Source organism: Alligator sinensis, unplaced genomic scaffold (assembly GCF_000455745.1).
Source record: "Alligator sinensis unplaced genomic scaffold, ASM45574v1 scaffold1326_1, whole genome shotgun sequence".
Classification (NCBI taxonomy): Eukaryota; Metazoa; Chordata; order Crocodylia; family Alligatoridae; genus Alligator; species Alligator sinensis.
In genome coordinates, this window is record NW_005843485.1 from 90,068 (window position 1) to 115,044 (window position 24,977).

Below are 24,977 nucleotides of genomic sequence, written 5' to 3' on the forward strand. Positions count from 1 at the left end.
CTGGCCTGGGCCCTTAAATAACCTCTCTGACCTCAGCAGCCTGGTCCAATCGAAGCTGCCAATACCGGCCACAAGCCGACCAATCTACCAAGCATCCCTGGCTACTTGGGCCCGTGCGCAGGGCCGGGCTTTTCCCCGCCCCTGCCCAGGTGACCAGAGCATTCAGGCCCCAGGCTTTTGTCATGTAGACAAGGAGCGAGATCCCCGCCCTGAGGGATTCAACAGCAGCCTCTCAGGCTGGCAGAGACAGGTCTCTGGAGAGGGGCACCGACGGTGGCATTTCTGCCACAGATGCCGCCAAGGATTCATCAGCAGGAGTCTGTGTGGATGCGTCTGCATTCAAGCTGTGCGCAGCTGGAGGTCAGTTGTGAGAGACACGCAGCCTTTAGCCTGACATGTTCATACCTACACTCCCCTATTACCATAGCCCAAAGGTTTCCCACTTCTAGGTCCCTGTGGTTCACCCATATTCTATAGTTGCCCCCAGGTCAAGTCATCCTTATGAACTCATCTGAACTGGGTGGAGGGAAGGCTACTCTCTAAAAACTGTTCCCCTGCCACTGCCCAACATAGCTGTCCTTTGCACTGCCTCCTCATCTCTACTGCCTATTCCTGTCTGGTCTCAGCAGCATGCAGTTTTGTGCCACCCTGTTTTCTGGGCTCTCCCTAGGCTGCAACCACTTTTGGGAAACCAATCCACCATTGCAAAAAATGGGCTTCAGCCAACATTATGCATTCTTACTCGTCATCTGAATTAAGGGTTCCCCACAAAGCCAGAGCTGACAGCACACACAGCAAGGGTAGCCCTATTGGGTCCCCTTTTGCACTGCCCAGCATCCACCCACCCCAGTTCCTGAAATGTCTCCCTAGCACGGATGCCACTGTGGTCGTTTGCTCCAGGCTGCAAACTGTGCTTCACCCAGCAGCGTACATTCTCTGCCGGTGTCCAACCCTGGAGCTCCCCGGACCATCCCAGTATCATGCAAGTTGCAAGCTACCCCTATCAGTTGCCCTTTCATAGTGCCCAGGATCCACCCACCCTAGTTCCTGAGCTGTGTCCCCAAGCTGCACCCCACATCTTGAAAGCTGTTCCCCCAATGCATGAAAATGGGCTTCACCCAGCACTGCCCATTCTTTCCAGGTGTCCAACTTCAGGGGTCCCCAGCTTCCACACCAAGCCACAGATGACACCAGGCGAAGCCAGTCCAAATGTTTCCCCAAGACACCACCCAACTTTTCACACTCTTGTTTCCACAGGTCTTCCTAGCATGCACCCTGCATTTGGAGCACCGCTGTGGTCGTTTGCTCCGGGCTGCAAAATGTGTGTCACCCAGCAGTGTACAATCTCTGTTGGTGTCCAACCTTGGTGTGGCAGTATTTACAGAGAACAGCCCTTTGTGGGCCCCCTACCCCCAGGGTTGCCATCCATGCTGGAGGAGGCACAGCTGTGTGAGGGAAGGCAGGAACCAGAGGATGTCCAAGAAGCAGCCTTTCTAGTGACCCTCAGTCTGAGGAAGAGCCGCAGCGCTGCCAGCCCCATCGCCTGCCCCCAGCGCCCAAACAATGGCTCCCTTTCATGCCGCAAAGTGAACTGCTGATGCTCCCAAAGTTAGCTGATGGTTTGCTATTCCCCTTTGCCCACCATTTCCTTAGTACTGTGACTAAATTTCCTCTTTTTATAGGATTCCTTTTTGAGTTTCCTATAAAAAGAGGAAACTTTTATAGGAAACTGAAAAAGGCTCCTGTCTGGCCATGCTGGCCTCCTGTGGCACTTCCCATTCTTCTGTCACGTCGGGATAACTTGCTCCTGCGCCCTTAAGGAAGTCCCTTAAAGTGCAGCCAGATCTCCTGAGTGCCTTTCCCTTCCCACTTGCCTCCCAAGGGATCCTGTCCACCAGGTCCCCATTCACAAACTCTATCATTTCGTGGCCACTTTCACCACAGGTACTTTTACCTTCATATGCTCAGCCAATTTCTACCTGTTTCTGAGCAATGAGTCAAGACCTTTCAACCCTCCTTGGCCTCTTTACCATCTGAATCAAAAAGTTACCCCTGAATATATTTGAGGAGCATGCGGCCATCACCTGTTTTCCCTGCCTATCCTGTCTTACCACTTCTGCCTTATCCCAATTACATCATAATTCTGTGAGCGTACTAGGACCCCCACTTCTTCCTGTTTGCTCCTGATGTTTCTCATATTGTTGCACCAGTATTTCCAGTGTCTATCTGATTGTCCTACCCTCTCCAGGAGACCATCGCTAAGGTTTCTATTATGACTTCCCCTTACTAAGTTTTTATCCAGCTCTCTGGGCTCTTTATTTACCTCTGGATTTTTGGCTCCATCTCTATCCCCCAGGAAGCCTAGCTTAAAAGCCTCCTCACTAGGATAGCAATCCTGCACGCCAAGACACTCCTCCCTCTCTTCATCAGGTGGACCCCATCTCTTCCTAGAAGTCCATCTTCCTGGAACAACACCCCATTGTTGAAGAAGCTGAAACCCTAAATTCAGCTGGCCACACCTCTGCAGCAGCGTGTTGTGGCTGGTGCATTCCTGAATATTCCCTTCCCACCCACTTCTGCTTGCGGGGATACGGAGCTATCCCAGAACAACTGCTGGTCTCTTCCTAGGGGCAAGCAGCAGGACAGCACGGAGCATCTTGGACTCTGGCATCCTCAGTGGGCAGGTCTGTGATAGCAGCAACCTCTGGGGTGAGGACAGCAGAGTCACAGACCCCGCTCCAGGGAACACAGCAGGTTACGGCTTCCACCCGGGCTCCCTCCATCCGGGCCAAAACGCCATAACTCAGCCAGTCACACAGCTCAGCAGCTCAGCCCTGGCCATCTGGGCATGCTGCCCTTAGGGATGGCACCAGCCGCTCAGCACAGAGCTGCAGCCTAGCCACTGCTTTGTTGTCACTAAAGGCACCAGGCTGAGCATCAGCTCCTGTGGTCACAGCCCTCATGCCCTGGCTCTGTGCTGCAGGCCAAGTGGGCAGTGAGGTGTTACTGAGCCGCCCCAGCGGTCCCAGGCATTGAGGGGCCGTTCTAGGGTCGGTGCAGGTCCAGGTGGGAAACGTTCTCATAAATGTCACTCCTGGATGGGTCTCCCCCTTCTGATGCCCTCGCTCTGCTGGCCGAATCCCAGGAGGGCTTGAGGCTGGGGAGCACAGCATAAGTGACAAGGTGTTCCTGCTGGAGAGAGCACAGGGGTAGTGAGCGGGGTGGGCAGGGATGGACAGGCACCCCATGAGAGCAGTAGGCAGGGAGCACCAGGCTGGGGGTGGGGGAGAAACACTTACATCATCCATTTTGGGGGTTCCTGTGGGCTTGGCTGTGAGAGAGATACAAAGGGATCAGGCCTGGGCAGTAATATGCACACCCTGGGCCCCTGGCACAAGCACACTGTACTTCCCCAACCAGCTCAAGCTGCCTGTTGTGCCTGGGACCCAACAATGAGGACCTGGGACCCCAGGCCCCTCTCCTACCCCTGCACCAGCCCTGTCTGAACCTAGGAGCTGCATCCCACCAACCTGGACATGAAGCAGCAGGGGCCCCAGGTGTCTGAGCTTCCCTGCCAGCTGACACCAGCCCTGGCACCAAATCCCGACCAAAGCTCTGGAGGGCTGGAGGCTGGTCATTCCCCTTCCTTTCCATGCCTGCACGTGCCTCTGTGCTCCTGGTCTCAGATGGGAACAGAGGTCCCCAAGGGACAAGCACTAAAGCAAACACCATTCCCCACAGGATTTCAGCCTGAGCCAGGCACAGGGGAGCCAGAAACCTGGAGTTTGCAGCCTGAAGAGCAGGACAGCCTCTGAGCCCAAGGCCATGGGGATTTACCCCACTCCATATTTCCTGCTGTTTGAGAGGGCTCCTCTGACTTGCAGGTGACACTTCTCTGTTAGCGTTAGAGCTACGGCAGTGACAAGCCATGACTGCAGTAACAAGAACTGCAAGATGCTGGTGAGAAAACAGCATTTCACAATTTTTGCTGTGTCCCCCTCTAATGTCTGTCCCATGCCTACAAAGGCCTGACTGCTAACAGCCACACACACAGTTTCACTGTTTCCCAGAGAAGTCAGTCAGCAAAGAAAATCTGTTTAAATGGACATTTTTTAAACTAATCAATTCAATGAATGGGCAGAGAAATGGACATTTTAAAAATGCATGCGTCTCCAGCAAGACACAGCTCTGTGCCACTCACCGTTGCTTCCTTTCTTGAAGGTGACAGTGGAATAGACCACGTCTCTGCTCTGCTGCCGGGGACACACTAGAAGGAAAAGCCAGGGCTCACTTAGTCCTTGTTGACTTTAGGCACAGTGACTGTGCTGTGCACCCCCTGCTCCTGACCGCTGCGGTCCCACCCAGGCAGCCCAGGCACCAAGCCCCCAGGCAGGGGCAGGCTGGCCAAGACCATCTGGGATCTGCTGTAATTCAGCAGGGATGGGCTCTGATTGAGCTGGATCATTCCAGCCACAGCAACTCAGTGCCCCAGTGGAAACCAATGAGCTGATATGGTGCAGCTGTGCTCCTCCATGGTGCCACAGGGCACTGGTAGCCTTCGGGCATCTCTCAGAAAGCCCTGCTTCCAGGAGCTAAGCTGGAAATTGTGGCAGAGGCACTTGATGGGCATCATGATGGAAGTGGTCCAGGACAGTGGCAGTGTGGAGGTGCCAGGTCCACAGGGTGACTCTGCCTGGGTGGTGCAGATATGCTGGCCTGTGCTGACAGAGGGTGAGGGCAGCCAGTTCAGTTCCAGGTGAGACATTTCTCTAGTGCTGGGCTCTCAGCCTGGAGTCCATGACCTCCTGCTCCTCCTATCAAGGGGCCAGGGATGGAGATGGATCCTGAGATGGAGAAAGGAACTAGGCAAGTGTCTAGAGGAGACCAGGAAGGGAAGGTCCCACCTCATGCTGATGTTCATAATCCTCCAGAATGACAGATACTGCCAGGTCTGAGCAGAGCCTCCCAGTGGGCACCACAGCCTGCTCATGAAACATGGGTGCCGTGGGACCAGAGCATGAGAACATCCGTATTACATTTCCTGCCTTGGGCAGCTTCCTCTGCCCATGACATCGACCCCCTGCTCTGATCACCAGCACCCAGCTTGGCTCAGCTGCTCATGCAGCCAGTAAGCAGAAGCCTTACCATTGTGGTACTCTGGATCCAGGTCAGTGGTGGCCTCGGCTGCCGGGGGAGGCAGCCTCTGGGTGCGGGGCTCCTGCTGCACTGGGCCCAGGGTGTTCCTGTGGAGGAGAAGATGCAGTAAGCGGAGGGGAGTAACATGGACACACACAGAGCAGGGCATGGGGAGACAGAGACAAGGACAAAGAAGGCACTTACATGTGGGACCCAGATTAACCTTCATGCCAAGGGACTTTCTGGAGCTAAGCTTTGGCCAGAGGAGAACGGTCCTCAGCGCAAGCAAGAATCAAGCCCTGGCAGGGTCTGTGGTTCTGGGTCTCAGCCTTGTGCCTGCTCTAACAACGTGACTCGTCTCTGCACCTGGTCTCAAATACTCCCATAACACCCCAGTCCTGGTCAACCTCCTCCTGGCCAGGAGCTGGCCGTCTATCTGACCAGGAAGAAGGCTCTGGCCAGGAGGGTCCCTAGGGACTGCAGGGCCATTGTCCTGGGCCTCTTTCATTCCCATCTCTGAGTGGAGCACCACTGGGCAGTAGCCGCAGAGGCTACTCTGTTACATAGTGGACCTGGCCCATGCTTTAGACAGGACAAAAATAGGCCCATAACACTCCAGCAGTTGCCAGAGACCCAGCAGGGAAAATTTGGGGTTCCCCTGTCCACCATGCCATGGCTCCTCTGCCCAGCACTGCCCTCAGTAAGGTCCTGCTGGAGTCTCTGTCCCCACCCCCAGCAGGGATTCCCCCCATGACCTTCCTCGGGGACGGGTTTCCCTGGAATCGAGCGGCTGCTTAGGGGGAAGCTTAGATTCCCAGTTCACAGCTGGCGCTGTTGTGGGTAGCATGGAGGGTGCTGCCCCATGATTGCCCACATCGGGCTTGCAGTTCAGGAAACTCAATGAAACCTCCCTGTCCACGTGGTGCTGCCTCCACCCCATCCCAGGCTGATTGCTGAGAGCAAGGGAGAGACATAGCAAATCCCTAGACCAGCTTACCCCCAAGGACCCCACTCCTTCCTGTGCAGGGTCAGTGGACACTGACTCTGCTGTCTCCACACAAGCAGCTGGGGGTGTCAGCAGCAGCTTGTACTCCATTGCCTCCCTTCAACCTCCAACAGGGTCAGACTGAGAAACCAGACCAGAGGGTCCCCAAAACTGCACTGACTTTGGCTAACAGGAGAGGCCACAGCCTGGGCTGGGTCGTGATGCAGTTTGACCCTGTCTGCCCACTCACCCTGAGTGTCACTGCTGTAAACCTGGACAGAGCATGCCCTACTGTGTGTGCAGCCTCAGACTCACTGGCCAGCATGCACCAGGGATAAACCTCCCATTCCCAGCCTGGGGCTGTGGCAGAGGGGATGGTGACAGATACCTGCAGAGCCTTAGGTGGTGACACTAGTGAGAACCAGGTAGTCTGATAGTCACTGGGGGAAGAAGCAGCAGCACAAGCAGCTGAGAGAAGACCCAGGCACTGGGCACAAAGGATGCTGATACAAGTGATGTTTTGTTCTGCAATTGGCCCCCTGAAGCACTCCACAGCTGTGCCCTTACTAAGAGGAGGCTTGATGATTACCTAGCTGGGGTCATTTGAGCCCAGTTTTCTCTCCTGCCCAGGCAGGGGGTCAGACTAGAAGATCTGCAAGGTCCCTTCCAACCCTACATCTATGAATCTATGAAAAGTACACAGCTGCAGAGTACTTTATAAGTGTCCAAACGCATGACAGTCTGAACCCTCGTTACATGAGGGTTCACATGAAGGCACTTCAAAGTGGAGCATCTTCATTAACTTGTGTCAGTGCATACCATGGGGGGGAGGGCTCCAATCCACCAGCCCCACCCTCCAGCACAGGCTGGGCAAACCCCAGCCTGAGCTCCCTCCCCTCCCTTCTCTGCCTGCCATTATAAGGACAGTGCTGGAGCTGGGGGCAGGCAGGCTAGAGGAGAGCAGCTGCAGACATGCAGCTGCTCCAAACTGGAGCTCAATCACCCAACCACCTAGACCCAATAGCAAATGTCTGTTGGGTCAAGAGGATCGCTGTAACTCATAGCACTTTATGCAAAGTGCTCTGAGTTACAGCTGGGAGCTACACATCTGTCAGCACCCAGAATAACCCAAGACCCTTTAAAAAAGACAACATTGGACTCACCCCAATTCCACCCCCACCCCCAACAACCTGCCTGGTCCTGGGGCTGCACTCACCTCCACCAGGCAGTGAAACATGTCTCCCCTGCAAAGCAAGTGAGAAAAGGGGTGTTAGATCCTTTCCCCCAGCTGTCAAGCCCAGATGGTTTTACTTATCTGGCAAGGGAGACACATTCTTCTCATCCTCAAATAACTCAGCATAGTTGAGGGCCTGTCCCTTGTACTGCCAACAGGCTGACCCCTGCAAGAGTCTACAAATGCCTCCAAAGGCAAGGACCTCAGCTACACAATTTATAGGGATGAGGGATTGCTCTTGGGCTTTCGCTCTCACTTGCTCTTTGAGTCTTTTGGCTTGGGACAAAGGAAACTAGGGAGCATCTGAACTCCAAGGCCTCCAGGCTAAAGACCTGCATGTAGGGTGTCTGCCCTGGATTTGGAGTCCCAGACTGAAGATTTTTGGGGGAGGGGATTTGGTGGTGGTCATGCCACACAGACTTGAATGATGGAGCTCTACTCAGTCAATAGAATTCAGAACTGCTTTGGCTGATTTAGCCCCAGACACAAATTTTTTTAAAAATCGGTAGTGCATGAGCATGAGAGACAGGGGCTCAGGGAGCTGTGGTGAGAACTGTGATGGAGAGTTCATTTTCCACTGCATAGTGTCAAGTGCTGAGGACAGGGCAGCTGACGGGGGTGAGAGAGGAAGAGCTGGAACCAGGGCCCAGGATCATGCTTCCAGCCCCAACCCCTGGAGCAGCGCTTGGGAGCAGTAAGGATCTAGGACCTCCAGGTGCACCCTGGACCTAGTTGTCCCTGTGGAGCTGGCAGGAGATGGGCTACAGCTTCAGCAGGGTAGACAGGGAGCAGGCACCATGGACACTTAGGGGGAGTCTGAATCCCTGTGTCTATGCCCAATTCATACCCTCTCTCCATGAGCACCTGTGCGGGTGAGATCCTCACACAGCCAGCAATGCCTGTGAACTTCAGGGAGCTCCCTGCATGGCGAGGTCTGCATGGTGAGAGCGAGGCCAAGGGAGACACCCACCTGCTTTCTGCTGGTGCCTGATGTAGAACATGGCAGCCACAGCGGCACTGACCAAGCACAGGAGGGCGACAGTCATGCCCACAATCACCCAGACACTCGTGGCCTCTAGGGAGACAAAGGAAACAGGCTTAGGCCTCCCCCACCATTCACAGCACCAAGTAGCTGAGAGATGCTTACTGCATCCATCCATCCAGTCCCTGGTACTGCAGACAGCATCTTCCACGATCCTCCAGGAATGGATCCTGAGCCAGGGTCTCGTGCCCAACGGCTCTGGATGGCAGCTCCAGAGCCCCACACCTCTGAGGGCCAGGAGCTGCCTTCTGATTCACAGCCACCGCAACTCCTGCTGCTTTATTCCCATCCACCTTTGTGCCCTCACTGGCCTTTCCCTTGAGAAGATCTTGTCCCGCCCCAGGGCTTGCCCCCGAGCAGCTCACAGGGAGTGTGAGGCCCATGCCCAGCATGTCTCCTCCCTGCCCGACCCAGCCAAGCCTCACCTGAGAGGTGCTCCACTCCCCGGGTGCTGCGCCAGCCCTCCCCTGCACTGCCGCAGTCTGCGTTCTGCCCTCCCACGGTGCCCAGGGCTCTGCATGTGGCCCCAGGCGACAGGCCACTAGAGCCTCAGGCCACAGCATTAATCCTTCCCTGTCTTCACTGGCAGCGCCCACCCGAGACATCCTGGTACATCACTCTGGACTCTCCACAGCAGCTTGCACTGATGTCTCAGCCATTCAGCATTGGACTGATGCACTCTGGGCTTCCTCCTCCTCAGTCCTTCCCATCCAAAGCACTCCTCCAACAGCATCCCCAGATGCATGACCCATCCTGTCCCCATTTCCCAGGGAATCAGGGTCACCCCAGCTCTTCTGTGCAATGCGTGGATCCTCCTCTCTTGGCAATGCCCCCATGCTGTGTCACTAGCAGAGCTCCCTAGACCATCCTCCTTTCTGTGACAAGGTTGTTCATGGAAAGTAACACTGGTCTGGAGACTGATCTAGAGCAGCACCTCTGACCACCCACCTCCAGTCTGACACTTCCCTTCCAGTGCAGGCTCTTTTTCCTGCCCCTGAGGATGCCCCTCCTGCCCCCTTAACAGCCCTAGCACTGTGGGCACTGGGGGTCATAAGAAGCAGTGCTCCTTTGCTAACAGTGTCAGACACGTGGGGGCCAGACCACGAGAATTTGAGCGGGGCTTGGTCTCTGTCAGTAGGCTGTGGCACCTCCCAGCTTTCCCAACAACATAATGATGCCCTCCCTGCTACCCTCATACTCCCCACCTCACCCCCGCCAAAAGGGACCAGGCTCCAGGCAGGGACTCCAGACCCTGCTGAGGGCATTATTGTTCAAAAACTCCTTCCCAGCTACGACCTGTGAGACAGAGGCACAGCCTGGCTAAGGATCAGGCTGGGATCTTGGAGGTACCAGTACCAGGATGGATCCCTCTTGCTCTCTTGCTACTACAGCCCAAACACATCACATCTCACCATGAAACCCAGGCTGGGTACAAAGCCCCAGCGGGGTCTTGAATCTGCATCTGCAGCTGGCTATAACCCTGACCTAGGTCCTACCTCAGCCCCCACCCAGCCTGTCCCTCAGCCAGCCCTGGCCTTACCTCTCACGGTGATGGCCAGAATCTCGCTGGAGACCTGGAAGACTTTCTCCAGACTAAGCTGGTTGCTGGCGATGCACTGGTAATTCCCCGCATGGCCCAGCTGCACTGACTCCACATACAGGACGTGCCCCACAGGACTCAGCAGCCCCGGCCCTGAGGCCGCGTCCAGCTCCTGGCTGTTGTGAAGCCACCTGAATACTGGGTCTGTCCCCGCCTGCACTGAGCAGCTGAGATTCAGGCTTTCTCCCACTGTGAGCACCAGCTCTGGCTTATCTCTGATGATACTGGTCCCAGTCACAGGCACTGCAAGCACAAGGGAGAGGGCATGAGCCCAGAACCAGCCTGGAGGGAGAGGAGGCGACAGGGGACGGTTCCTGCCCCCAGCTCCGGTTCACAAAGAGAAGAGAGGAGTCAATGGGGCAGGGAGGAGGGGGCACCATACAGAACAGGCTGCAGGGAGCTGCCCTGCCCTGGCCATGGGGACAGACTAGAGGGGACCTGGCAGGGCACTTGCACCCAGGTGGGGTAGTGGGGTGGAAGAGGGAGCACCATGGGGCAGGGGCTTTGTGTCACCTGCCAGCTCCCCATGCTGTGCTGCTCCGAGCAGCTGTGTGGGCTCCAGCGGCAGCGGTGCCCAGACCTCCTGCAGGAGGGTGAGATGGCAGGGGAGGAGAAGTCCCTCACACCCAACATAGTCAGCTGCCCTAGAGTCGTCCTGCCCCTAACGCAGAGCTTGCAGGGCTCCAAAGCGGTGGCCCAGCCCTAGCAAGGAAGCCCCTCCGTGACCATTGCTACAGGAAGAGAGAGCTGGTTTAGAGCGGAAGGACCCCTGTGCTCTCCAAGCAGGCGATGTTTCCTGTTCCCACCAGTGAGATCAGAGTGCACAAGAGCAACGTGCCTGGAAAAAACCAGGCTGTTGGATCTGGATGTTTTATTCCCCCAGGCTGACACCTACGCAACCACCTAGGTCTTGTACCATCCATGGGATGTTCTACCTGGTCAATCAGCCGACTGGACTGAGAAGAAAGGGGTTGACTTCAGCCTTTGGAAGAGACCAGCTACATAAAGAAAGGACCTGCACCCCAAAGGAAAAGGGAACAATCACCTGGACTGCACAGGGATGATTAGTGACTTGTGTCTGTGCAGGCATTGTACAGCCCATGCACAGCTGTACTTGTGAGTGCTGCAGTACCCCAGGACACCTCCCATCTGGGTTATCACAATTTTCCCCTGGTATCCTAGCACAGCGAGGTGGGAGGGGGCACTGTGCTGGGGGCTGCCAGCTGTGCCACTGACAGCCTTGCACTAGTAGGCCCCAGAGTCATGTGGACATCAGGTTAAGTTTGAGGGACTCTGGCTTGTCAGCACTGACTGTCCTGAGCCCCAGCAGGACTCCCTCATGATGAACTGATAGACCACAGGAGCTGAGCCCTGCTGCAACTTGCACAGGATCTCCACTGCATCCCCGATGGTGGCCCAGAAGTTGTCTGCACTAAGGGTCAGGACAGGCGGGGACACTGGGGCAGACAGAGAGACCAGGGCACGTCACAGCTCCATCTGTCCCAGGGTGCTGGGAGGAGGATGGGGGAGGGGGCCTTTGCTCACTACAGCTGTCAGCTCTTGGGAGCTGGGCTGGCCCTTGGGTCCGTGTTTGTGCAGCACCCGCACATGGGGGCTCCTGGGCACTTCCAAAGTCCAAACCCCAGTGCTGATGCTCCCCCGGGAAAGGGGACGGGTTTGCTCTGAGACCTGAGAACTCCAGCCCTTGGCTCCAGGACGCCCTGGGCCCGGCTAGGAGCAGCCGTGTCAAGTGGCACGAATCCCATGGACACATGTGGAGCCCACGCCTGCTATGGGGCGTTCTGGCCTCTCACGTGGGGCCGGGGCCACACACCCAGGGCAGTGTGTAGGCTGCCACAGCATCTCTTCTACCTCGTATTTAGCTGAGGTGGCTTGTATTGCTTTCTGAGAGCTAAGGAAGGGCAAATCTTCTCTAAGGTGCCAACCAACTGTGAGGTTGGCCTAAGAAAGTATTGCTTTCTGAGAGCTAAGGAAGGGCATTTTGTGCCCCAAATCTTCTCTAATGTGCCAACCAACTGTGAGGTTGGCCTAAGAAAAGACATTGGCAAATACATCTTGCTTCTTGTTCGTTCCCTGGATAATCACACCCAGAACAGCACTCCAGCACGGCTCCTCGCTCTATCTTTTTGCACTTTCTCACTTGCCCAGGGCGAGCAAGAGGAAGAGACAAGTGAGAGCTGAGGGGAAAGAAAAGCCCATCATGGGATTTCTCCAGAGATATTTCTCGCTGTGGCCATAAAATGCTCTTCAGGAAGATGAAGGGTTTCAGTGGGATGAAAATGTGGCCCCAGACCTGGCTGCCAGGAGCCCCCATGGTACCAGAGCGGTGACAAGTGGGTGTTGCGCCCCCGCACCCTGCAGGGACGCCCCGCTGCCCCTGGCCTCCTGCTGCCGCAGCCGCCTCCCTCGTGGCGCTGCCTGCATGGAGCAGCCTCCCACCTCCCCTCCCAGCAGCCTGGGCCCCAGCACCATTATCCACCAGCACCCGCCCCACAGGGCCTGGGACTGCTGGGAGTCACGTCCTCCCCAGGGAAACAACATGTCCCCATCCTCCCGTCAGCTGGGACCCACTCACACCACATTGTGACTGTCACCCGTGGGCTCAGGACCGGGTCGTGGCCATTCGAGGCAGCGCAGTAATACTCCCCGGCATCTCTCTCCATGGCAGCAGAGATCTCGTAGTCCATCCTCCGTGAGCGCAAAGTCTCTGTCCTCAGAGCCAGGCCAGAGCCCTCCCGGTGCCAGGAGAAGGCGAGAGGCCCCGTGCCCGCAGCCACGGAGCAGCTCAGCACCAGCCGCCCCCCTGCCACCACCTGCCCATTGCGGGGCTGCACCCCCAGGGTGACTCCGGAGACGGGGACTCCTGTGGGGAGACCAAGAGGGGAGTGGGACCCGCTGCACTGACCCAGCCCCAGGATGCAGGGACATCCAGGGGGTTCAGCCCGTCTGCCCCAGTGAGGACTAGTGGCCCCACGTGCACCTCAGTTATGGGAGGTGGGGGGCTCCTGTAGGCGCCCCATAATGACAGCCCTGTGCTCACAGCTACATGGGGCAGAGCCCAGGTGCCCCAGCACAGCAGCCATTGGAGCAAAGGGCACAACAGAAGATGCCCAAATGCAGCTCCAGGCTGCCTGCCCCTCACCCCCCACCCTCCGTGCTGCTGCCCAAATGCGGTCCCACCACAGCTGCTACTGTGCCCATGGGTCCAGGCTGGGAGAAGCCTCCACGGTCTAGATCCAGGCTGGGGCCCAGGGAGAGTTCAACACCCCTGTCCTATTGGATCCACAGACCCTGGCCCACAATCCCTGGCACCGACACTCACGTTTAACCTCGATGTCTCGCTCGGGGCTCCGTTTCTGGACACTTGAGGTCACCGCCTGCACCACACAGGAGTAGGGTCCCGAGTCTGCCAGCCCTGCCTCTGGGACCTGGTACTCGGGGGAGCTCGTTGGCTCTCTCACGACCGTGCTGTTGTTGTAGAAGGAGTACTGAAGCCGTAGGTCTGGTTTCTCGGGGCTGGGCTGCGTGACACAGCTCAGGGCCAGCGAGCTTCCTTCCCTCATTTCTGCTGAGCCGGCCACCCTCAGCTCGGGTGTTGAAAACAGCTCTAGAAAGACACCAGACTGGGTCACCCCACAGCGTTCAGTCTCAGAGTCCATGGGCAGGCTCAGGAGAGTCCCAGGAGTCAAGGGAGTCTGTCCCCACATTGCAAACCTCTGCTCCACAAGCCCCTCTCAGCCCAGCGAGCGTCTAGGCTCAGGAGACGAAATGTGTCTCTCCTGTGGACGGTCCCACAAACCCGGGACAAGGGGAGGCAGGGCCAGGACTCGGGCTGCTGGAAGGGCAGAGCATCCCAGAGCTGCCAGGCAGTTCATCCCCCTGGTCGGCTCCGTGTGACGTGTGGGGCTGGGGCTGGGTGTGGGGCTGGGCGGGTTTCACTGTGGGGAGAGCCACGTTTCAGGGCCGGCTCCAGTGCAAGTCTCAGCCCTGGTCACCACATCAGGAGCCTCGCCAGCAACATGCTGCTCCCTCTGCTACGTAAGGTGGGCCCTGCATGAGCGCTCATTGTGCTGCTGTCGCTCTCGCACTGTTGTCCACCACGTGTGCTTTGCCTGTCCCCATCTCTAGAGCTGAGGTTTCTGCTCGGACAGCTGGAGATCAGGGCCTCTGATCTGGTCTCACCTCCCCCTTGGCCTGGCTCTGCTGCAGTCAGGGCGGTGGCACCACAGTGAACCCAGGGGCAGACTGCAATGGGACTAGAGGCACCGGGGGCAATCCAGCCCAAGCGATCCTTCCCCCTCCCATGGTCAGTGCCCTCCTGCCCTGCGTCCTGGGGCTGCCTCATCTCTGCCCGGCCCAACACCCCCAGCAGTGCCTTACCTCGGACAAGAACCACCACCTCATTAGAGGCATGTGTATAATAAACAGAACCAGAGAACACTTCTCCTTTACATTGGTATCTGCCACCGTCTGTTGTCTTTGCTTGATCAATAGTATAACTGGGCTGAACAGGCCTTGGTGTGATGTCTGCTCCATCTCTGTAGTATCTCATCCCACCCCCGCCCACGACATCTCAGAACCAGCCGGTCCCCCTCGAACACTGCATAATGCGGGGCCTGGAGAATCAGCCAGCCTGAAAGAGAGACGCAGCGAGCAGGAGCTGCAGGGACCCTTGCATGACGTACCGCACTCCTCGGCATGCGCTGCCCGGCAGGACGGGGGCTGCAGGCTACACAGAGCAAGGCAGGTTATCCACCGAAGTGAGGGAGGGGCAGAAACCCAGAAAAGTGCCCTGGGCCCCATTGAAAACAGCCCAGAGTCCCCTCTAGTGTTGGAGCAGAATCAGAGGAACGTGCCCTGAGGCAGGGGCATGAGAGCCACACAACGGCCGCCGGGACAAGACCAGGCCGAGTGAAGGGGCAGGCAGGAGATGAGTGACCGGTTCCGAGACTAGGTGACATGGCACCACCTGGCAGCTCCCCAAGGCAGCACAACAGGGCACTGGCTGGCAGCTCCCCCAGGCAGAGGCCATACTGGCTGTCCTGTCCACACCACGGCCCTGGGAGCAAACCCAGCTCCCAGTCCTGTCCTACGGACTGATCCCCCTACATGGGCACAGCCCCCACAACCCTGCGCTGCCAGAGCAGGAAGCACCTGTCCCATTGCTGCCTAGTCTTTAGCAAACTGGGACAGTATGCCATAGCGTCTGTCCTGCAGCTGGAGAGACCTTCTTGGTTGGGCCCTGGAGAGCCCTGAGGGAGCTGGGGGTTAGGGGGGCGCGGGGGCAGGACCAACACAACTGCCCCTGACTGCCACCGCAGGAGGCCTGTGGGTCCCAGCAGTGGGTGCAGAGCAGGATGGAGCCCACCTGAGGGCACTCACCACGAGAGACAGTCAGCTGGACGGGGTCACTGCGTGTGGAGCCATGGGTCTCGCACTGGTATTTGCCTGTGTCTTTCACTTGTGCAGCTTTAATTTGGAGTCTGTTTCTTTCTATTGATTCGGAGACATGCTCCCTAGAAGTAAAATACCAAGAGGTGCGGGTGCTTCCAGAAGAGCGGGATCCACTGCACGTCAGAGTGACGCTGTCCCCCTCAAACACGGTGCTCCAGGGGGGGTCCAGGGCCACCACGGCCTTCTGTGCAGCTGCTGGGGCCAGGCAGACGGGGAGGGAGGGAGCAGGAAAAGGAGAATTCAGTGCACAGGTGGGTGGGATGAGCCCAAGCCTGCACACAGGGAACAGAGCCAGGGCACTGGCCAGGGTTACACTCCTAGGCTGGGATTTCAAAGGAGCTCAAAGGAGCCGGCGTTCCTGCCAAGTGCCAGCTATTGCCTAGTGCAGTGTTTCCCAACCTTTTCCAGCCCAAGGCACACTTACATAAATTGTTTTTTCATGGCGCACCTGTTAAGGCATTCCCCATCCTCATACCTACTGTAGCTCATTGTAGCTCATTGCCATGGCAAAATTCTGCGGCACACCTGTTCATTTCTGATGGCACACTTTTGTGCCGCGGCGCACTGGTTGGGAAACACTGGCCTAGTGCAAGGGTGCAGTGGGGAAAAGCCGCAGCAGTGTCCCCAGTGCCTGGATACTGTCCTGCTGCAGGCAGCACTGGGGAAGTATAACGGGAGTTCCCCTTCCCGCGAATGGGACATGTCCAGTACCAGAGGCAGTAGGATTGTCTCTCAGCAGCTCCCCTTCCTCCCTGCCTCCCCCCAGTGCCCAGGGATGGCCAGGCGCCAGGGGGTCTGGAGCCTGGAATTTGTGCAGGAAAATCAGAGATGAGAGGACTCACCAGCTAGGCCAAGGGCGTGAGCTGCAATGATAACAAGACACAACATGGGGGCGTGTGAAGGCTGATCCTCCTGCCCGGTGGTGCTGACAGCAACCCTGAGCCTGCCCAATGAAGCCCAGAGGTCTGTTGCCTCCAGGAGGTCAGACTGGCTGCCCACAGGGCACTCTTCTGGCCTTGTGCTCTAGGAGCAGACTCTGGCCCCACGACCTGCCAAGAGAGGGTCAGAGTCATCAGCCCAGCACACACGGGGTAGGACTTCCCCAGAGCCCCTGCTGGAGTGAGGACAGAGCTCCTGCCTGCAAGATCTCCCCATCCCACTGCACCCCTAGTCAAGTATGGACAGGAGCCTAGCACAAGCACTAGGACCCAGCGCTGCTGGGCCAGGTTCATGACTGTCATATCTATTGCATGCCAGCCTGCAGCACCTCCCCACTGTCCAGGTGTCCTCACCAGGCTTGTCCCACTGCCCTCTGCCTACAGGCGCATCCCAGGGGCCGGAGAGTCAGCCCAGAGCCTGCAATGCCTGTGCCAGTTCTTTCACATTTCTGGGCCGCAGCAGGCCTGGAGACAGCGATCACTGATCCCTCCAACAAGGGAGCATCAAGTGCTGCATGCTTTGTCTCTCTTTCATTCTGGCTTTTTCCACATCTGAGCCCTCATCCCTGTTGTCCACCCTAACTTCGCCTGCCGCATCTATGGTGGATCACCACTGACCCCAGAGGCAAAGCACCCACTTAGCCCTTGGGTCCTCCCTAGATCATCTTTCATCTCTACCCCGTCCTAGCTGGATAGAAGGGTGAAGATGTGAGACGCCTGCTGTGCGACCATCCCATAGCTCGCTAAGGTTTGAAGTCAAGCAAGAACTTCCTCACCAGTCCCAAAACTGCCGATGCCACACCCAAGGAGACATGACTACAGATTTCAAAATGGAGGCTGAAGAAAATACCTGACAGTGTAAAAATGGACATTCAAACAGCCAAGTTCTTAGCACCAGGGGCTGACGAACCATAGCAAATGTGATGTTCATAGATTTCATAGACGTTAGGGCTGGAAGGGACCATGGAAGATCATCGAGTCCAGCCCCCTGCCCCAGGGGCAGGAAGTCAACAGGGACCATAGGATCCCAGCAAGATAAACATCCAAATTTCTCTTGAAGGTGTTCAAAGTAAGTGCTTGAACCACCTCTGGTGGCAGGCTATTCCAGACCTTGGGGGCTTGGACTCCTCTTACTGTTGCTGTCCCACACGCTGTAGCAGCCCTTTTACTAAAAACTAAAACTCAACACCTTTCAAATGCTAGCTTGACTAAGTATGAAATTTTGCTTCTTTCTGCTAGAAATATTACTTTAACTAGATGCCCTGTTTTAAACCCTGCCTCCCAGTTGCCTGCTCCTTCAGATGGTGAACCCCACGATTGTATTGCTGTTACTGCCCACCTAACAATGCCCCACACTGATCTAAAGGACACCCCCTTGCAAAACCCAAATCTAGTATTTTATGTTGATGGATCGTGTCAAAGAACCTCAAAAAGTTCTCTTGTTGCAGGATATGCAGTATGTTCCCAATATGATGTTATAGAAAGCCATCACTTGCCCAATGTGTATTCAGCTCAAGTTGCTGAGCTTGTGGCCCTTACCAGGGCTTGCACCCTAGCCTCTAGTACCTCTGTTAATGTTTACACTGATTCTCGCTACGCCTTTGGTATTGTACATGATTATGGTCAATTTTGGAAGCAAAGAGGCTTCCTCACGTCAGGAGGTGCCAAAATTAATAATGGTCCATATGTAAATGCCTTGTTAAATGTTTTACAGTTACCTTCTGCTGCTGCTATTATTAAATGCCAAGATCACCAGAACCCTTATGATGATGTTACACATAGAAATGCTCTGGCAGACTCCGCTGCCAAAGCTGTGGCTATTTCCACTCCCCAGGTTACACCTGTGTTTTTGTCTATCTCAACTAACCAGTCTCCATTGGCAAGTCTTCACGACGTTGCCCTCCTCCAAGATCAGACTCCAGAACCAGAAAAATATATGTGGAGACTGGCTGGGTGTGTGTTACACCCTGACCATTTGTGGTTCTCCCTGGATGGCCACCTGGTTGCCCCAATGGTCCTTCTTCCCTATCTTGCTCGCATACACCATAGCATAGCACACGTGAGCAAAGGGGGGATGATAGAAGCTGTTAAGGTAAAAAAAAAAAAATCACTTCCGCACTGGCATGCTCACAAAAATGCTTTTCTTCAACTGTCTTATCAATATGTAAAGAATTTAAATGTTTCTAAACGTTGAGTATGTTCCCACTTGCCTCCTAGTACAATAACAAGGGTGCCCATAATTGCTTTATCCCTTAATTGGACCGACTTTTGTGATATGTATGTTAAAACAGTGAAAAGGTAAAGAGAAAGAAAAATTAGAAGTTAAAAGACTCATGGCGATAAATATCTAATATGTTGGGCCAAAAAGGGCCCAAAAGGGGGGAATGTGGAAATAAGTGTAACCAGGCCTCTTACTTGACTAAGAAGAGAGAGAAAGAGAAGAGAAAAAGATGCTGATGCTGATGCTATGTGTTTTAAAATGTTCTAAGATAAGGAAAAACCTTCATACCTTGTTTTGTCTGTGTGCAGATGTTAACCTCCTCCTTTCCAGGAACCAAAAAAACCCAAAACTGATAGCTGTTCCCAAAACAATGTTTTTTCTGAAAAAGTAAACTGCTTACGTGTGACAAACGAATGATCAACTTCTTCCTGTTTCTTTCAAGGTTGCTTTGTCTGAACCCTTCATCTTTTCTCACTGTCTAAAGTATAAATACGCTTGTGAACTTGTAGAGGTCAGGGTTCCTTTGAGAACCCTCCTCGTGATCACTTGTGTAGCTTTAAATAAACCAAGATGGTACTGTCAATTCTGATACAACCACAACGTGAAGTTTGATTTCTCCCACATTCCTTACATCCAGCCTGAAACGGTCGCAGAGGAGTTTGTGACCATTTGAGCTTGTCATCCCTTGGGGCGCTCTAGTGCACAGATGTCCCCCAGATCCTGGTGAGCACCCCTGATAAAATTATAGGCAGCCACCACATCATTCCTGATCCTGCGCTTTTCCAGGCTGAAGAGTCCCATAGCTCTCAGCCTGTTGTCGTTAGGTCTGTTTTCCTGCCCTCTGATCACACACGTGGCCCTTCTCAGAACTCTCTCAAGCTTCTCCACATCCTTTTTTGAATTGTGGAGCCCAAAACTGGACACAGTATTCTAGCTGCAACCTCACCAAGGCCGAGTACAAGGGGAGAATGATGTCCTGGGACATCTATGGATGCAAGCCAGCATTTTGCTTACTTTACTAGCTGCAGCATCACACTGACAGCTCATGTTCATCTTGTGGTCAATCATGACCCCAGGTCCCTTTCGTCCAAAGTGCTAGCCAGCGTAGCACTGCTGAGCCTATAAGGATGCTGCAGGCTTTTCCTCCCAAGGTGGAGAACCTTGCATTTTACAGTGTTAAACACCATCAGGTTCTTGTCTGCCCATTTCCTGAGCCTGTCAAGGTCAGCCTGGATCGCCCTCCTGTCCTCTGGTGTGGACACTTTACCCCGAAGTTTGGTGTCATCGGTGAACTTGGCCATTCCACTTTTGATACCAATGTCCACATCATTATTGAAGATGTTGACTAGTGTTGGCCAAAGGACAGAGCTTTGAGGGACCCCACTGGTCACAGGGCACCACGACAATTGACTTCCGTCAACCACCACCCTCTGGGCCCAACCACAGAGCCAATTCCCCAGCCAGCAGATCGTGGTGAAGCCGAGGCCGCACTTGGCCAGTTTTGCTAAGAGGGATCATGGGATACAAGATCAAAGGCTTATTTTAAGTCAAGATATACAACATCAACCTCTTCTCCCTTGTCCAGGTTACCTGGTCGTAAAAGGAAATATGATTGGTGATGCTGGTGATGTCTCAACCCCTCATGTACCAGAATTGGATGCTCCAAGGAACTAATGGAGAAGTGGGGCTATACCATTTTTCCAACCACCTGTGACTGTGGCACAGAGCGTCAGACTACAAAATCCACATTGCAATGCCACTGCTTGAAGGTGCATGTACAATGAAAGACTGGGAAGGTACAATAAATGAGTACTAGAATGGGTAACAAAATGGCCAAATGTCGTGCAGAGACACAAGAAGAAGAAGAAGAAGAAGATTCCCTCTTTACTGCATCATGGTCCCACTTTTGTTGTTTGTGTGGCAGAAGCACCTTTTGTTCTTTGATGTCATTTCCTTTGCAAAGTCTGTCTCAGCCTGACTTGTGCAAGGTCTTATTTCACCCCACACCTGTCTGTCTGCAGGACATGCTTTTCTTTGCTGATAAGCCCTTCTTGTCACTCCCTGTAGGCTCTGCTTCCGTCTAGAAACCCCCTAGCAGAGCTATATGCCCACTACAGTCTGGAGCTCTTTGCTACAGAGAGGAAAGAGAGTCATTTGGGGCCCCTTAGAGCCACTTCCTTACAAAATTTCACCCCCCAAAAAATTTGGACCCCCTAATGTGTGGGGTGGTCACCTGGTTTGCCCTCCCCTAAGGCCGCTACTGCCCCTGTTCATTCCACAGCTGCTGAGAGTTCCCATGGGAGAAAAACTGGTGACTTCAGTGTTACCCTGGTGTTTGATGGCTAGAAAACTATATTTGGAGGTTTGCTTTTAGGAATTGTCATGTAGGTAAAGTAGATATTGCATTACAACAATGGTTCAGGAAACAACAAGGGTTAATTGTTTTCTAAAAGCCTGTTTGTGACAAAGTTTCCTTCAAGGCCCCCTGTGGGCTTTTACAGGTGAGGCTGTTATGATGTACACTTGATGAAAATTTCCCTTTGCATGGCTTAATGGCATCACACTTTACACATACCCATTTTGCAGGGGCTTTAAATGAGTATGCATCGTCACAAACTAAGCCACATCCTGATTGTAATTGAGTTTGCAATGTTGCAACTTGGAACATTGCAATCATTAATCTGTCAACTCACCCCCTGGCTGTGGGAAAGGTGTGCCAAAAAAAAGGATCTGGACCCTCACTGCTTCTGCCTTCACCAGGCACCTGTGGCTGCCAGGACACCTGATGCCACCCAGGGGTGGGCTGGCTTGCCACTGGGGCAGTGTGGAAAAGTGGCAGGAGGGCAGCTAGGTGTGCTGGAAGCAGAAGAAGATGGTGGGGATGGTGTACAGGGCACTGGAAGCCCAGGCAGGCTCAGGGAAGAGTTGGATTGGGTACCTCCAAGCTAGGGCAGCACCTGGCCTACTAGCAGCCCACCCTGACAACCCTGGGGGCTGTTGCCACCACAGAGGGAAGGACTGAGACCCCTTGCATCTCAAGGGCCACTCAGCCCCCTGGCAGCACACACTCCAGCTTAAGGAGATGTGGGCAGGCTCTACCAGAAAAGAAAAAAGGATCAGGCCCCTTGTTGCTTCTGCCTTCAGCAGGCACCAGTCCAATGAAATGTATATAAGTGTATATACATAATGAAAAAAATGAAACCCATGGTTTCAGTTCAAAACTCACCGTTTCAATTTAGGGGTCATAGAATGCAACCCTGAAGGACTAAACCCCATCACATATACAAGTGCCCACTGTGTCTAGACCAGCAGACAGACAGGCTGGGAAACTGAAGTGTTCCCTGAAAACCCCAAAACAGAAATAAGGGACTTTGCTGTGGTGGCTAGGTCACAGTGACCAGCTGCAGAGCCCTTGGTACTTCCGGTTTTGATGGACAGACCAAATTAGGAAACCGATCAATGCCCAAATTAAGATGCATGTATGTGATGGGTTTAGGAAGCAAAGGAATATGCTGACAGAACAGAACATGGACAGTATGACGACTGCAGGGAAACCAGTCAATGATGCCTGGGAATGAAGAGTCATCAGAGGAGGAAAAGGATACAAAAAGAGGGATTTCAGAGCAGCAAAGGGTCCCCAAGTGGGGAAACTGAGGCAACCATGGACAGAGGGAACACCACCAGCCCATGTCATCCACCTCACTGGGGGTGGGGGTGGGGAAGAGGCAGTGGGCTTTGGCTTCTGACATCTGACATTCAAGAGAGAACTACAAGGTGAAGCTTTTGCCAGATGTACCATGCCTCTGTGACAACCCTAGGACTAGTAGATATAGAATTGGGGGGTTATTTTGTTTGCCTTGCCTGCATTATTCTTATTTTCTATCACTGTAGCAGCTTGGGGTTCCAGGGGCAGTCTTGATGTCCTCTGGTGGCTCTGCAACCATGCCCCACTCTGCCCCTAGAGCACCTTCCCTTCTCACCCACCATGCCTTGATGGAATAATGATTGCAATAATAAGAGGGAGGCTGCCTATGGGCCCTTGCGTGGTTCCAGTCCAACTGGACCCCCACTGGCCTTTAGTGCTCCCAGGCCCCTCGCTGGGCCTCGCTATGGCTGTGCTGCTGCAGCATACCTAAAGCGTTAGGGTCTAATTGCATGGCTCCAGTCCTCCCTTACACAATGCCCCAAGCCTTGTGGGTGCTATTGTCATGTTGTTCACTTACTGTGGCTTCGGCCTTCTTGGTCTCCACCTGTTTACTCTCCCTAGGCTTTCTAGTCTGGACCCAGTTTTGGAACTGGCTTTCATAGATTTCATAGACATTAGGGCTGGAAGGGACCTTGAAGATCATCAAGTCCAGCCACCTGCCCCAGGGGGAGGAAGTCAGCTAGGGTCAAAGAATCCCAGCAAGATAAGCATCCGGACGTTTCTTGAATGAATCCAGAGTAGGTGCCTGCACCACTTCTGGAGGGAGTCTATTCCAGGCTTTGGCGCTTGGACAGTAAAGAAGGTTTTCCTTATGTCCAGCCTAAAACAATCATGGGGGAGGCTATGACCATTGGTCCTTGCTATCCCTTGGGGCACTCTGGTGAACAGATTTTCCCCCAGATCCTGATTCACACCCATTACGTACTTATAGGCAGCCACCAGGTCACCCCTGAGCCTGCGCTTTTTTAGGCTGAAGAGTCTCATGGCTCTCAGCCTCTCATCATAAGGCCTGTCCTCCTGCCCTCTGATCATGCATGTGGCTCTCCTCTGGACTCTCTCAAGCTTTCTGACATCCTTCTTGAACTGAGGAGCCCAGAATTAGATGCAGTATCCAGATGCAGTCTCACCAAGGCCAAGTACAGTGGGAGGATGACATCCTGAGATTTACTTGAGAAGTGTCTATGGATGCAAGCCAGAGTTTTATTTGCTTTACCAGCTGCAACATCACATTGGTGGCTCATGTTCATATTGTGGTCAGTCATGACCCCCAAGTCTCTTTGAGCTGTGGTGCTAGTGAGCATAGCACTGCCAAGCCTATAAGCATGCTGTGGGGTTTTTTTTCCCCGAGATGGAGTACCTTGCATTTTTCTGGATTGAAAATCATCATGTTTATATCCGCCCACTTACTAACCTTATCCAAGTCAGCCTAGATCACTAGCCTATCCTCAGGTGTGGACGCTATGCCCCAAAGTTTAGTGTCATCGGTGAACTTGGCCAGCGTGCTTTTGACAGCAGTGTCCACATCGTTGATAAAGCTGTTGAAGAGAACCGGTTCAAGGACAGAGCCTTGGGGGATGCCACTGGTCACGGAGCACCATAATGATTCACTGCCATTGACCTCTACTCTCTGGGTCCAACCTTGGAGTCAATTACCCAGCCATCCAACTGTGGTGTAGCCGAGGCCACATTTGGCCAATTTTTCCATGAGGAGATCATGGGACACCAGATCAAAGGCTTTTTAAAGTCCAGATATATAATGTCTGTGGCAGAAATGCCACCATCTGTGCCCCTCTCCAGAGATCTGTCTCTGCCAGCGTGAGAGGCTGGTGTTGAATCCCTCAGGACGGGGATCTCCCACCTTGTCTGCATGACAAAAGCCTGGTGCCTGAATGCTCTGGTCACCTGGGCAGGGGGGAAAAGCCCCGCTCACCGGCCCAGGTACCCAGTGATGCTTTTTTAGATTGGTTGGCTTGTGGCCAGTACTGGCAGCTTTGATTGGACCGGCTGCTGAGGTCAGAAGGGTTATTTAAAGGCCTGGGCCAGGAAGAAGGCAGCCATTAGCCATGCGGTCATCCAGGTGAATCTGAACCTGGCTCTCTCCTCATCACCGCATCCTCCAAGAGTGCCCTGCCTCCAGAGGAAACAACAACCACCTCTAGACAATGCGTGTGAGTAACCTACTAGAGATCCGACTAGATATTTAGCTTCAGTAACTCAGATGCGTGTTGAAACGGCTACCTCAGCCACCCTGGTTTGCTCTATGGGATTCCTCTGATATTCCTCTGATATTTCCATGATACTGCTCTACCTTTTACCTTGTTTCCGCCCTACCTCCTGAATCAATAAAGTTCTCCTTTGTGACCCATGTGGGAGACATTGTGGCAGAAATGCCACTGTCGGTGCCCCTCTCCAGAGATCTGTCTCAGCCAGCCTGAGAGGCTGGTGTTGAATCCCTCCGGACGGGGATCTCCCACCTTATCTGCAGACAAAAGCCTGGCGCCTGGGAGGCGATGCTCTGGTCACCTGGGCGGGGAGGGGAAAGGCCCGGCCCTGCGCATAGGCCCAGGTAGCCAGGGATGCTTGGCAGATTGGTCGGTTTGTAGCCAGTATTGGCAGCGTTGAGTGGGACCGGCGGCGGGG

The 24,977-nt window shown here is 54.4% G+C and overlaps 1 protein-coding gene across 1 annotated transcript in view; it reads right to left on the bottom strand.

Annotated features, from left to right (window-relative positions):
• Positions 1 to 2,995: 2,995 nt before the first annotated feature.
• The window catches only part of LOC102385995 (Fc receptor-like protein 4), a 25,465-nt gene continuing 3,483 nt past the window's right edge, over positions 2,996 to 24,977 (bottom strand). Inside the window, 14 exon segments of the mRNA XM_025195391.1 lie at positions 2,996 to 3,189; positions 3,300 to 3,331; positions 4,202 to 4,267; positions 5,146 to 5,243; positions 7,338 to 7,365; positions 8,326 to 8,430; positions 9,938 to 10,240; positions 12,594 to 12,881; positions 13,341 to 13,625; positions 14,399 to 14,583; positions 14,585 to 14,651; positions 15,401 to 15,667; positions 16,315 to 16,387; positions 16,390 to 16,521. Coding sequence (XP_025051176.1) covers positions 3,046 to 3,189; positions 3,300 to 3,331; positions 4,202 to 4,267; positions 5,146 to 5,243; positions 7,338 to 7,365; positions 8,326 to 8,430; positions 9,938 to 10,240; positions 12,594 to 12,881; positions 13,341 to 13,625; positions 14,399 to 14,583; positions 14,585 to 14,651; positions 15,401 to 15,667; positions 16,315 to 16,387; positions 16,390 to 16,521 — 2,073 coding nt within the window. The 3' untranslated portion in view covers positions 2,996 to 3,045.